At 37.7% G+C, this 13,774-nt stretch overlaps 1 protein-coding gene across 1 annotated transcript; it reads left to right on the forward strand.

Annotated features, from left to right (window-relative positions):
• The first annotated feature begins 454 nt into the window (after positions 1–454).
• SDHA (succinate dehydrogenase complex, subunit A, flavoprotein (Fp)) lies at positions 455–12,806 on the forward strand. Its single transcript, XM_009582470.1, has 14 exons — positions 455–536; positions 850–1,011; positions 1,417–1,560; positions 1,708–1,872; positions 3,029–3,177; positions 4,463–4,587; positions 5,856–6,024; positions 6,619–6,814; positions 7,626–7,797; positions 9,148–9,266; positions 9,653–9,764; positions 10,898–11,028; positions 11,546–11,659; positions 12,544–12,806. The coding sequence occupies exons 3-14, from the start codon at positions 1,444–1,446 to the stop codon at positions 12,628–12,630; spliced, it is 1,656 nt and encodes a 551-aa protein (XP_009580765.1). The 5' UTR covers positions 455–536; positions 850–1,011; positions 1,417–1,443; the 3' UTR covers positions 12,631–12,806.
• The last annotated feature ends 968 nt before the right edge of the window (positions 12,807–13,774 follow it).

The raw sequence follows: 13,774 nt of genomic DNA on the forward strand, positions 1-13,774 counted from the left end.
ATTCTGAGGATTGCTTGACACGAGAAATGTTTTCCATTAATTCCTGTGGTTCCCATAAAGCTGTCTTCATCTTTGTTTACCTATGAAAAAAGTGCAAGAATATCACAGCATTAATTGCAAACATATTCTTCTACCAGTGCAGCCTCAGATAGTCTGAGAGACTGGTTACTGTTAGTGAAGTAAGTAAGTCTGTTACACCCTGTTACTTGCGGGTTGTTCTCTCATCCAGTCAAAACTTTTTTCTTTTTTTTTTTTTTTTCTGGGCATGAATGTAGAAAAGCCAGAACTTCATTGCATGTAGCTTTAAAATACATTGATACAATATTCTTGAATATGTGGTGTCAGTGGTAAGTAAAGGTTTGTTATTAATGTAGGGTAGCCGAGAATGCTGAAAGTCTTCCTTGTGGAAACATTTGTTCTATAATAGTTGTCTTGACTTCTTTCCATAGTGGCCAGCGGCATGCCAGACTCTTGCACGCAAATTACACTTCACAGTTTATGGAAAGAAAAATGCTTCTACGAAGGTTTCTGATTCGGTATGTTTGTACTTCTTTATATCTTACGTATCTTTATATTTTAGATAATACACTTAATGCTTGGACAGATGAAACAACCAGGTACTTGGCTTTTAGTGGAGTGTTGTGTTCAAGTACGTAGTGAGACTGAGTTGCTGAAATGCATGGCTTTTTTTAATGATAGTTTCCACCCAAGAGAGTATATAACAGATGTAGCATTCACTACAAGAGTCTGTTAAGGACATTAAACCTATATTGCTTGTATCTCCGTGAAACTTAAGTTTGACCTAGCTTGAAATATTTGTGATCATAACAAACTGATTTATTTTTCCAGATTTCTACACAATATCCAGTAGTGGACCATGAATTCGATGCAGTTGTTGTGGGTGCAGGAGGAGCAGGTCTGCGGGCTGCATTTGGTTTGTCAGAGGCTGGATTTAATACAGCATGTGTTACAAAGCTGTTTCCCACCAGATCTCATACTGTTGCTGCACAGGTGAGAAATGAGGTAGAACAAATGTTTAAAAAATACCTGCTGTCAGAAAGATGATTTGGATATGCACATGAACATCACATTTCAAGGCCATGCTTCCTTTTATAAATATTACGTATTTAGTTGGAACTATTTTGGAGGGCAGTATATGTTTAGATTCTGTTCAGTGCTTTTTCACTGCATTCAGTGTAACTTTGCAATTCATTGTTACGCAAAACAGAACAAATTAAGAGCCATTGTGAAACTGATAAATTGCACAGGTTTTTCATAGCCACGTTAAATCTGACTTTATTGTATTTCTTGTACACAGAGGCATAAATGGTATGTGATTTTTAACAGAAATGAGGAAAACCTACTAAAACTGTACTTCAGTAATATAATTCCAGGAAAACGCATTTTCATTTTCAGGGAGGAATCAATGCTGCTCTGGGAAACATGGAGGACGATAACTGGAGGTGGCATTTCTATGACACAGTGAAAGGGTCTGATTGGCTGGGTGACCAGGATGCCATACACTACATGACCGAGCAAGCCCCAGCTGCTGTGATAGAGGTGGGACTCACTGGAATTGATGTCAACTGTAATTACTTGATAACACAGACTAGTTTCCAAAGAGAACTCCTTGATAGGAACATAGTAAAATAACTTGTTGGATTGTTATGCACAGGAGTTTCTGATGCTTGTGTTTGGGTTCAACAGCTGGAAAATTATGGGATGCCATTCAGCAGAACTGAAGAAGGAAAAATCTACCAGCGTGCATTTGGTGGACAGAGTCTTCAGTTTGGAAAAGGAGGACAGGCTCACAGGTGCTGTTGTGTTGCAGACAGGACAGGACACTCACTGTTACATACTCTGTATGGCAGGGTAAGCAGCTGTGAAGTAGACTTGGTTTGCGTTTTTGTATTTGCAATTAATGATTTCCCCCTGCCCCCAGAGTTTGAAGAAAAAACAAACAAAAGGTGTAGCTGTTTTCATATCCGTGAGGAATCCAGGGGAATAACTGATAACAATTCTGCATTTCCTTCCTTCCTGACACAGTGTGGAAGGATGTAGCCTAGGTGATGCGTGGTTTTTGTCAAGAGTACGCAGAAATAGAATAAATTGAAAGATTGTGATTATAATGGCTCTCGTGAAGACAACACATGTTAATTAGTGTACTCTGTCAGCTTTGTGGTTTGGAGTAGTTCTTCACTGTAAATACTTCTGTGTCTGTTAACTAGACCCAAAGAGAATTTAGGTAAACCTTCCCCAAAAAACTTTTTTCAAAAAATCTGACACAGCAGCATTGGGGAACTCTGAAAAGAGATACAAGGCAGCGTTTTCTTTCACTCATCTTCAAAGGGAGAGCAGGGGGAAACGAGGTATAAATGCATGAAGGCCTACTATGCATTTCTGAGCTTGCTCTATGCAAGTAAGTGACTTGTGTTCCAGCATCTGTTTCTATCAATTCTACAAACCATAACTGAAGAAAAATTTGGTTGTTTTAAAATGGTAGTAAGCTACTTGAAACCTGAAATTAAGTACCTAGTAGCTAATGTTTTTTTATTTACTTAGCAGCTAGCTGATTGCTAGCTATATACGGTGCTGCAATACAAATGCTCGGTGTTGTGAAACACTGGTGGGATCCTTGAGGGCATGAAAGAATGTTTGACTTGCCCGCTGCTTCTGCTGGTATACTAGGCTCCCGGACGTGTATTCTGCTTCTCTGCGAGAGGTTAAATAAAACGTGCTTGTACATGTATCGGGCACCACAGCTGACTAAAGTGTTGCCAAATGCAGAGGGGAATAACAAGCCTTGCTGATTAGCTGTGACTTCTCAGAATTAAGTGGTTTGGTAACTACTTGTGTCTTTTTAAGCTAGAATAGATTCATTAGCAATTTTTTATAAAGATTTGTGGGAAAACCGGCTTCCCTGAGAGTTGGTGGGGGTGGTTTTTATCCTGATACAGCCCATATGCCTTGCCAGTTTTGAAGAGAGGTTTCCGGATTCTTAAAGTTCCTTTTTTTTATTTTCCTCTAGTCTCTAAGATACGATACAAGCTACTTTGTTGAATATTTTGCCTTGGACCTACTTATGGAAAATGGAGAATGTCGTGGTGTTATTGCCCTTTGCATAGAAGATGGCACTATACATCGTTTTAGAGCAAAGAACACTGTCATTGCCACTGGGTAATGTAAGGTTTATGATGAAGGACAGAAGCAGTAGAGAGTGCTACTAGTTGGAAGTCTGTGTGTTTCTACATGTATTTGAATCCACAGTGTGGAGATGACATGCTGACTTGAAAAACATAATTTATATGTTCATCTCCCCCCGCCTCCTTTGATCAAAAGCAATATAATTGAATTCAGTCATTCCCTCTAAAAGAAGGCACATACTAATTTTGTGACCAAGTGTAAATTTAGTACGAGGTCTAACTTTGAAGTCTAGAACAATGACATAAAGTTGGAATGTGTAAGAGCAGTATGCGTGGTCCAAATGGTCTTAGATTTTTAAAACATGCTGGTTAAAGCAGACATTGTTGCAGTGCTACCAGCATGTGTGTGTATCTGTAGGGTTCTGAGTTTCCTGTAGGAAACAGCTTTTTTCAAAATTCTGGAGAATCTGTTACATTAAGATAGCAACATTATAAGTCTGTTGTAGGATGAAATTATCAGAAGATGCGTATAACTTAACATTACTTGGTTGCAAAAGTTTGTATGTTTATTAGAATACTATATGCATTAGTCTTTTGCTGCTTATGGCTGCCTCCTATCTGTTTCAGTATGTAAAATATTTATAAACAATACCTGTTGAAGAAAAATACTTAGTTTGGTTGCCTACATAATTTGGCTTTATTGAAGTCGACGCTGTTTTCATACTTTTGTATTTTGAGGTACATACAATATGTAGATTGATATTTCTTCTACTCCCTAAATTGGGAGTATTGGCACTTCTCAGTAACGTTGGAAGCTAACCTATTTGTTTTAGGCTTAAGAATTCACGTTTAATACCTAATTTTGCACAACTAAGTTTTGAAATCTAAGAATATAAAATCAGGGCCATATCAAGGATATAAACCATTGTTATATGCTATTTTTGATAAAACTGCTAGTAGTAGTTTGAATGAAGTCTAATGGTATTGGATTGAGAGAACTTTCTGAAGTAACTTTTTTCTGGAAAAAAGGCTTCTGATACTAATCTAACTATCCTGCTTTGGAATTGTTATTCTTTTTCTTGGACCTTCTGTCACCAGCTGTTTTTCAAATATAGTTGAGCATAACAGGGCAATACCAATTTTGTTTTCTTTTGGTTGAACTTCGTACAGGAGATGGCAAAACTTATGCATCTTGCTTATTAACCCTCTGCTCTATTTCCACTATTGTGCAAAGAGCATAGTTGAGTGGTATGTTCTGGTGATTTTTTTTAATTTTTTTTTTTTTGACTGCTAATTCTGTTAACTTTTGTGTCCTGTAGTGGGTATGGCCGCACTTACTTCAGTTGTACATCTGCTCATACTAGTACGGGTGATGGCACTGCTATGGTTACACGAGCTGGTCTTCCTTGCCAGGACTTAGAATTTGTACAGTTTCACCCTACAGGTACAGAATATGAAATAATACTTACAACATTATTTTTAATGATTTAAATAGACTTTTTGTTGTTTTAAAATGTGCTCAAGTCAGTTTGCACTTTTCTGTAGCGCTTCATTAGTTGCTTGTGACAGGTGTTCAGACTTGTTTGCAACTGCTGTGGAATATAAATCTATAAATCTGAGAGTAAAACTTACAATATGAGAGAGAGGTCTCAGCTGTTCTAATTTAAAGGTCAGTGTTAAATATTTTAAGGTGCTGTCTTTACCATATTAACAGGTTTTATGAATTCCAAGTTGAAACCACTTCACCTGTTAAAGTTACATTTCCTCTTGTCTTTAAAAATATTAAAGGGTTTTGTTGCTAGATACAGGAGCAACGGGATGGATGCAAATGTTAGGGAGTTATATACTAGAATTTTTTGTGGAAGTGGGGTAGTTGAAGTAAAGGTATATATTTAGGACTGTAGTTTTACAGCACCGGATCAGTATCTAAACTGTGGACAACAATGGTCACAGACTAAAAAGTGAAGATCTGCTTTTTTGGTTGTAGCTAAATAAATGCTGAGTTTTAGGTTGTGATAAGTGGTGATTTTTTTAATTGTTCACTTAATTTTACAATGTTATCCTTGTTATATCATGGAGATCCAATGTTCATTTCACTTAGGTAAGGTTTTCCTAGTCAAAGAATCTTCATTGCTTGTCTCATAAGCTGTGGAATTATCAACTGCATGAGTTGGTTAGCATTTTTGTTTTCTATGATGACCGGTACTGAAGGCTAACAGGTAGGCCTTCCTTCTCTAAAGGAAAAGAAAACGGAGTAAGCTTTCACATTCCACACAATTTGAAGCCATCCTGTACTGCCTTAGCACCAGAGAAGAGGGAACAAAGATGAGCAAACTTGCCTTGAGATAATCAACTTCTGGTTTACTTAGAATCTTGAACAAAGTAATTGCTGAAGGTCTACAAAATCTTTGTGAAAGTCTCCTTACATATTGCTGGGTGCAGATCTCTTCTAGTTCTAATATTTTAGATACCATGTGTGTTCCAAATCAACTTGCTTACCTTCCAGGAATAGTGTTTGAAAAGAATAACAATACTTGTTTCTGAGCAGTCTTGGGGGACAGTTACTAGTGGTATGATTAGGGTGGAATAAAATGTACCCCTGTGACTTGTTTGCATTATTTTAAGACTATCTTGTTTATTCAATCCTGGTCGTCCTGATTATGAAGCTATTGAGAGAATATATCATTTGATAGTTATTTTCTTTCTTGACAGGTATCTATGGTGCTGGCTGCCTTATAACAGAAGGGTGTCGTGGAGAGGGAGGTATTCTAATTAACAGTCAAGGTGAAAGATTTATGGAGAGATATGCACCTGTTGCTAAGGATCTGGCTTCCAGGGACGTAGTATCTCGTTCTATGACCATAGAAATCCGTGAAGGAAGGTTAGTTAAATATTCTAATGAAGCTGCGGAATAAATACTTAATCATAACAGACTATATGTGGTACAATAATTCATGTGATAAACACCATGGGAGTGAGCTTTAGCAACTCTTAGCTGAACACTGCATGTAGGGCAAAAATTTTGCTTGTTAATTCCTAGCGATACTAAAAGGGAATACAAGATGTTAGGAGTATCCTGTTTGAATTTGGTGCGTCTAGAGACAGTGGCTCAAAACAAGTTTAATGTATATGCTCGTACTGGAAACAATGGAAATAATTTGGTGCTCTGTTCTCTTGATTAATTATCTTAAGTTCTTACATATTTCTGCAGTAATATAGTGGTTTAATACTTCACTTTCACAATTATTCACTTAAATACTGTGAATTATTGTGAAAAGAAAGCTGGGAGGTGAAAACTACACATAAATTCTGCCAGTCTTCTCAAATATGCTAGATACTCATTTTTATCAGATAACTTTTGAAAGAATTAAAAGTTAAAATTTTCCCAAATGAAACAAATTGGATTAGAAATACTACTGGTGTTTGTAGAATTCCTGTTATGTGTTCCAATGTTGACTTTTTTTTTTTTTGGAAGGGGTTGTGGTCCTGAAAAAGACCACGTGTACTTGCAGTTGCACCACTTACCACCACAGCAGCTAGCAACCCGTCTCCCAGGAATTTCAGAAACAGCTATGATATTTGCTGGAGTTGATGTCACTAAAGAGCCCATTCCTGTTCTGCCTACTGTGCACTATAATATGGGAGGTATTCCTACTAACTACAAAGGACAAGTAAGTAATAGATCACTTTTAGGACTTCTTTTTTCCAGCATAATAATAGAAAATTATTTTCCAAATATAAAAGCGTTAACAATGTTTTTCATAAATGTAAGGATGCTGAATAACATTAGCTTAATAATAATATTATAATAATGATGTCAGAATACTAAACACACACAATCTGGTTTGTTTTTATAAATAGCTTGAGAGCCACGTTCCAGCCCATCTGGAGATGGGAGTTCCAAGAAACATCTAAAATGAAGTTACTGTCATGTCTGACAACAATTTTCTGTTTATTAAGTTGATGATAATATATAGTTGAACAGGGATCAAACTAGGGCTCTCTTACAATCCGTAACTCAAGTTAATGTATATTAGTTCTCTATACCTCATGTAATCTCTACACTAAAGCAGATTCCTTCAGCTCATACTAGTTAGAAGTCAGTGTGGTGGTGTCAGCTGAATTTTTCTGTTTCAGTGTATTGTACTTGTTATTTTTTTTTAATGTAAAATTTTGCCTTAAAAATGTGTGCAGATCAGACTTTCTTCCTGTGCTTTTCTGACTTGCTGTAGAATTGTGATGAAGAGTACATGGTTCTGTTTCATAAGCATGACTGTATTTATATAAGCATCTGTATTTACGTAGTATTACTACTTACCCATTAGAACTAAGGTATTTTTGGTTTTAGAGTTGGAGAAAACTTTAGATTGCTGTGTTTCATCCTTACATGCACATGGCCTTTGCAAATAAGGAGGTTTGCTGTTACAAACTGTTTAAGAAATGAATATTAAATTCATTAAACGAATATTAATTGACTGTTAGGTGATTACACATGTGAATGGTGAGGATAAAGTAGTACCTGGTCTGTATGCTTGTGGGGAAGCAGCCTCTGCATCTGTCCATGGCGCAAATCGACTTGGAGCAAACTCACTTCTGGATTTGGTGGTCTTTGGTCGTGCTTGTGCCCTTACTATTGCAGAGATGTGCAAGCCTGGTAAGTCTTGCAGTTTGTCTCACTTTTTTAGAGACATTTGCCTTTATGATTACATTTCTGCCCAACACAGAGTTGTTGCTACCTAATTAAAATTCAGAATGCTAGACATAGACTCTTATTTGTTAGAAAAGGCAGAAATCAGTGTTTACGCTTTTTATAGGCATGTTCTTTGCAATGCAAATGCTTGTCATTAACATTTGCTTTGTGAGGTGATCTTCTTAAAACTAGAACTGGGTGAATGCTATTGGCAAAAACATTGTTGAGATTTTTCACAAACTAGCAAAACAGAATATTGAATATGAAGACTGACTTCTCTACATCCTGCACTGCATCTTCTATGTCAAAATGTAGTCTGTCTTATATTTGGCACTTTATTATAGTGGAATTTGCTGCCACCTTGTTGATTTATAAGGTGGACTGTCTATGCAAATGATAAGAGATAGATACTAAAAATCGTAATGTCTTACCCCTCTATGTGCATTATCACTGCTGAATGGTATTTTTAAATAATCTGGTTCAGCAACAGTCACTGAGCTGGAAAAAAAAACAAACAACAACAAAACACTGTAAGAGGCAGTTATATTGCCAGAGCAGCTGAAGTCCAGAAGTAGTCATCTGTTTCCTCATTGCTTAATGTCCAGATTAATAAGACTGTTTTTTCAGTCTGATTCTGCACAAAGTGCACAGGCTAATGGTTCCTGACGGAATCAGCTTGGATCTAGCAATGCCTATTGCCTCTGGCTTTGTGCAAACATTTATTTGGATCAGTCTTTCTGTGGCTCCTTTGAGTTTGAAGTTGCAGGAAGGTTTTTATTAGTCTGAATGCAAAGCTACACGAGAGATGAAGTGTGCTGGTAAGATGATGTGTTTGATTTGTTACCCAGTAACAGGTGGGTTCCAGTATTAGAGGTAAGATGCAGAGCTCACGTGTAACTGCCAAGCTTACTGACTGGTCCCTTAACAGTCCAAAAGAGGGTGGGAGGTTTGGGGGTGAGGAGACAAGGAAAATATAGGAGGTGGTGGTAAGGAGCCACAAGCTTATTCCATAGTTTAGAAGAATTTGCATCAAGTGTTGTTTTTAAGGAATTAACAGCAGAATTTAGCCAAACCTATAAATTCCCTACTAACTGTCACAGGAAATAATGTGATTCATATATTCTACTGAGAACTCTATTTTTAAGTGGATACGATTGGTGTGAGTTCAGGAAAGTTACAATTAACCAGTACCTCACAGGAGGAAAAGAGATTGTGTTTTAGTTAAATCTGACTTTTAGTAGTTGCTAGTCTATGAAACTGCCAGAAACCAAAACCAAACCCAACCTACTAAACTTACTGAAACTTTCTTGTTAGGAGAGACAGTTCCCTCCATTAAACCAAATGCTGGTGAAGAGTCAGTTGCTAATCTTGACAAATTAAGATTTGCTAACGGAACCATAAGAACTTCAGAAGTGCGACTTAACATGCAGAAGGTAAGCCTGGTGAAGCTCTCAAGTATAAGGTGGGAGAAGCTGCAAGCAAAGGAGGTGGTTTGATCACTTTGTGAAGTATGCTTCAGAATTTGCTTTTCAGAAGTAAAAAGCGGTGTGAGAAGATTGTGTGTGGTAAAGGCGGTATCAGTTTTGTTAGTTTCTTCTTCCCTTCATGGTTTTCCTCTTGGGTAGTTTACCTACTATATAATAGAGTGGGGTTTCCTCTGTTTGGGGTGAACAGAAGAATGTTTTTTCTTTTTCTTCAGGCTGCAGACATGTCTGAAGACAAAGCAGCTCTATATCAAGCTCTGTTGGAACTAATGAAGTTATGTGGGATATTATGCATATGCAGCATATGAAACTGATTTTGTTTTACTGTCTTGCAGACAATGCAAAACCATGCTGCTGTATTTCGTACTGGTTCTGTACTTCAAGAAGGCTGTGAAAAACTTAGCCAAATTTATAGTGATCTGGCTCATCTAAAGACATTTGACAGAGGTAATTTGATAGCAAAGAATATACCTTTGCCAGAGTACTCTCTAGGAAAAGTGTGGTTTTTTCTTTTTCCTTCGGTAAACCTTCTTATGTGTTTCTTGAAACTTTGGCTAAAGACTTGGACCATTTTGAATCTTTTGAAATATTTTGTAGAGCCCTACTTGCTAAAGGTGGTAATCGGTAAAGTACTTGATCTTACTGGTCATTTTCTGGTTGCATACTCTTTCAAAGAAGCAGAGACTGAAATCAGATTTAACTGTATGAGGTACTAACCGCTGTTCTCTCAAAACATGATGCGAAGTTGTTCAAATACTAAGATGAACTCTTTAGTATCTTCTGAAAAGGCCAGGGAGTTGCAAAAAGGTGGCAAGGCTATTCATAGGCTGAACACGCAGTTTTCCTTCTCCAGCTGAGCAGATAGCGCTGCATATAGATACTGCCATGTCTTGCAGTGTATCTTAGGAGAACTTGGTTAATTAAGTACAGCTGATGATGTACCTTTTATCCACTTATGTTGTGTATTTCTAACTACTGCTGTTGGACATGTATCCTAACACTGAAAGTAGAATTGGCTTTCTTGGACAGCTCTCACCAAGCATCAAGAAAAGTGTTACAATAGCTTAGAACATAGGGATCAAAATGAAGATACATTCACGTAAGTGAACTTGGGTCCACCTTGGAGATACTTAAATGAAGAAGAACCTCGTATAACTGGCAAGCAGGTTTTTTTTTCCGCTGAGGGTGGGAAGGAAGGGAGAGCCCTGTTGTCTGGTTCTGCTAGGGATCTACCATCTAGCTAGATCTTGTGATCCGAAATGAGGTATGGGGACTGAGTCGTAGGTACGATACAAAGCAGGCAAGAATCTATGGTGTAGTTTTGTCTCAGTAGTACACATGCAACAGGTACACCTGGTAGAACTACTGAATTTTTCTAAGATTCATTACGATTGTTAGGGTGTAGGAATCGTTGCTGAGCCTTGCAGGCAATAGTGAGTAATTCAGTATTGCAGGGTACTGTGACTGCAGTGGGTAGAGCATTGGCTAGTTCGATTCTAAGTATCAGCAGTAGGACAGAAGTAAATTGAGGAATAACTTATTTGTAGAACATCTTTCATAGTATTTTAATATTTTACTAGGTATTGTGTGGAACACTGACTTGGTGGAGACCCTCGAACTGCAAAACCTGATGCTTTGTGCTTTACAAACCATTTATGGTGCTGAGGCTCGCAAAGAGTCTCGGGGTGCTCATGCCAGAGAGGACTATAAGGTATAAATATTTTCTGTGACCTGGATGTAGGATTGAATTTCCTTGTTATGTGTCCTCAGATGGATTATTTGAAAGTTGTAATTTCTTCAGAGTCTTGACTTAAGATTAGTGTAGTATTTGTTTGGGATCCCATCTGCTCTCTTTTATCTGTTCTTATTTGTTATATATAAAATGACCAATACATGCAACATTGGGTAATGATCTTGAGAGAAGAGTAGTTCCATGTGTGCATCCAAATGATTAGGGAGGTCTAAAGCAGGACTATAGTAATAATAAGGTCATGAATGCATAAACAGGACTTCAAGCAGAATAATTGTTCTATGCAAGGAACATTACCTTAAATACCGAGGCTTAATATGGGCTTTAAAATTTGACATGGACAATGTTAAGATAAAGCTTGCTGGCTATTAGGAGACGTATTGTTTTACAGTTGTAATTGGAATGCAACTAATCATGTGATCATAAAGTAATTTGCAGATGCAATTTCTGGCCTATACTAACCTAATTTTATCCTCAGTTTCGGATAGATGAGTTTGACTATTCTAAGCCGCTCCAAGGCCAACAGCAGAAGCCATTTGAAGAGCACTGGAGAAAGCACACCCTTTCGTATGTGGATGTCCCATCTGGGAAGGTAAGTTGAGCCAGATGCTTGAGGGTCTTTCTCACTGTCAACAGACAGCTGCTGTCATAGACAGCTATTGATATCATGATAATACTGCAGTTGATTGTCACCATCTGAGGTGCCTGAAATAGTTTAGAGAACTTAAAGCCAAAAAAAAAAAGGAACATTTATTTTGTTGTTGAACAGTAGGCATAACTGGGAGAAGTTATTGTTAATCTTTGGGAAGTGACTTTGTGATTTGAGCTGGAATTGTTTTTCCCCTTGTATCAGTGTAGTTGAAAAGCTTTTTTCTTTTCCTCTGATGGTGGCAAAACCCATTGTTGGTGTTTAGCATAAAGTTTTTATGGTATTTCAAAGACAGAACTGAAATCTGACCCTGTAAAAATCTGGAGTGTTGTTTTTTGCGTGCCATTCTCTGAATCCTCTTCGTTTCCTCTCCCCTGGTTCCAGCTTCCTTGAATCTAGTTTGAGAACAAGTGCGAACACTTCACTTCCTGAATAGCTGCTGTGGCCAGAAAGATAGTGTCTCCTAACTGATCCATTGGGTTCTCCAAGACTTCCCTAGCTTAAAGAACTACGAACTAGCAATCTTAGCCAAAACTTTACTTTTGTCCAAAAGGCCTTTTTAAAGTAGTAGTCTTCTGATACCATTTCTGGTCAGGCTTTGCTTTTAAGGAATTCAGTCAGTGGTAACTTAGTGGAACTTAAATGTTCCTTGTAGGTTACGAACGGTTCATTTTCTATGGAAGAAAAAGAATAATGGAGAAATTAGGTTAACATCAATGAAGCCATTCAGTTATCAATGTTATTCAGTCATTCCTGTTAGCTAGGCTGTCTTGTGTAGATACAAGAGGTTGGTTTGTCTTAGAGTTCTTTGTCCTCTCTTTCTTTAGGTTACCTTGAAATACAGACCTGTGATTGACAGAACTTTGAATGAAGAAGACTGCTCAACTGTCCCGCCTGCTATTCGCTCATACTAGTAACTTACATTCAACTTGCAGTCCTCCCCCAGAGGGGGTTAGTGTACATAAGCATAGCGCAAGCAAATCAAAATAGTATTGTCACTACCAATTAACGGAAAGTGCTGACTAAACTTTTCTCCAGCTTGTATTCTGCTGTGGCTTACTGTACAATTATGAAAATGGAATGCAGGACAGCTTACGTTCTTTCACCCATCTGTCAAAACTGACATGGGAAAACACAAAATGTGTCTAAATAAAGTGATTAGAAGTCTTGTATTTGTATTTGTTTGAATATGCTGTTATGTATATAATTGCAATGCTTTTATTTTGAATGTATAGTTATTTCCATATTTTAAGAACAAGAAGTGCATTGCAATACTTTTAGACAAGAGTGAGATGCTGGATTTTATGATATGAGGACTTAAAATCGAGCATCGTAATTGCTGATTGTAAGTAACATGAAAGAAAAGAAAATGATGCACTAGTAATAACTTTGTTTTTTCTAAAGCTAAAATTGTAAAAATTGTTGTACTGTTGCTTTACTGAAGGAAAAAAAGTACTTCTACTCCAGTTACTTCCTCCAAAATATACCATGAAGAGAGTATAATCTTAATAGCTAATCTCTACTATCTCTGGAACTTCTTATGGTGTGTCCTGTGTATTTCCTAGACTGACTTTTCTGTCGGAGGAACCAAGGGGCCGTTTTGCAGAAGACTTACCTTACTCGAACTTAGTGTGCTTTAGTGCCAAGATGTAACTTGTAAGGCATCAATAGAGCAGTTTCTAGCAGCATTTCTGTGAATAACTCCCCGTTCTTGGAGGACTGAGGTCTAACTATGCAGACTGCAATTGAACGGAGCATTTCTTAATTTTTGACAATTTTTTTTTGTTTTCTCAACTGCTGACTGTTGGCTGTTGTTGGAAAAAATGAATGTTGGAAAAAGTGAAATGTTGGAATGCTGCTGGTGGTGGTTGGAAAAATTGAATACACCACGTTTCACTCCTGTAGTGTTTCTGCACTTTGCACCAGGGCGTTGAGACGGGGCTCGGAGAAATGTAGCACGTGGAAGCACCACCCTTGCAGGGGCAGGAGGGGAAGAGGGGCCTGTGTCTTGACTTGGCTTTTTTTACAGAAAGAGCCCTGACGGTTGTTAAGGGGGGG

Source organism: Fulmarus glacialis, unplaced genomic scaffold (genome assembly GCF_000690835.1).
Source record: "Fulmarus glacialis isolate BGI_N327 unplaced genomic scaffold, ASM69083v1 scaffold21987, whole genome shotgun sequence".
NCBI lineage: Eukaryota > Metazoa > Chordata > Aves > Procellariiformes > Procellariidae > Fulmarus > Fulmarus glacialis.

Coding starts and splice junctions, on each gene's coding strand:
- SDHA (XM_009582470.1), top strand. CDS start 1,444: ATGGAGGACGATAACTGGAGGTGGCATTTCTATGACACAGTGAAAGGG. Junction 6,815..7,625: donor CTACTAACTACAAAGGACAA/GTAAGTAATAGA, acceptor ATTGACTGTTAG/GTGATTACACATGTGAATGG. Junction 11,660..12,543: donor TGGATGTCCCATCTGGGAAG/GTAAGTTGAGCC, acceptor CTCTTTCTTTAG/GTTACCTTGAAATACAGACC.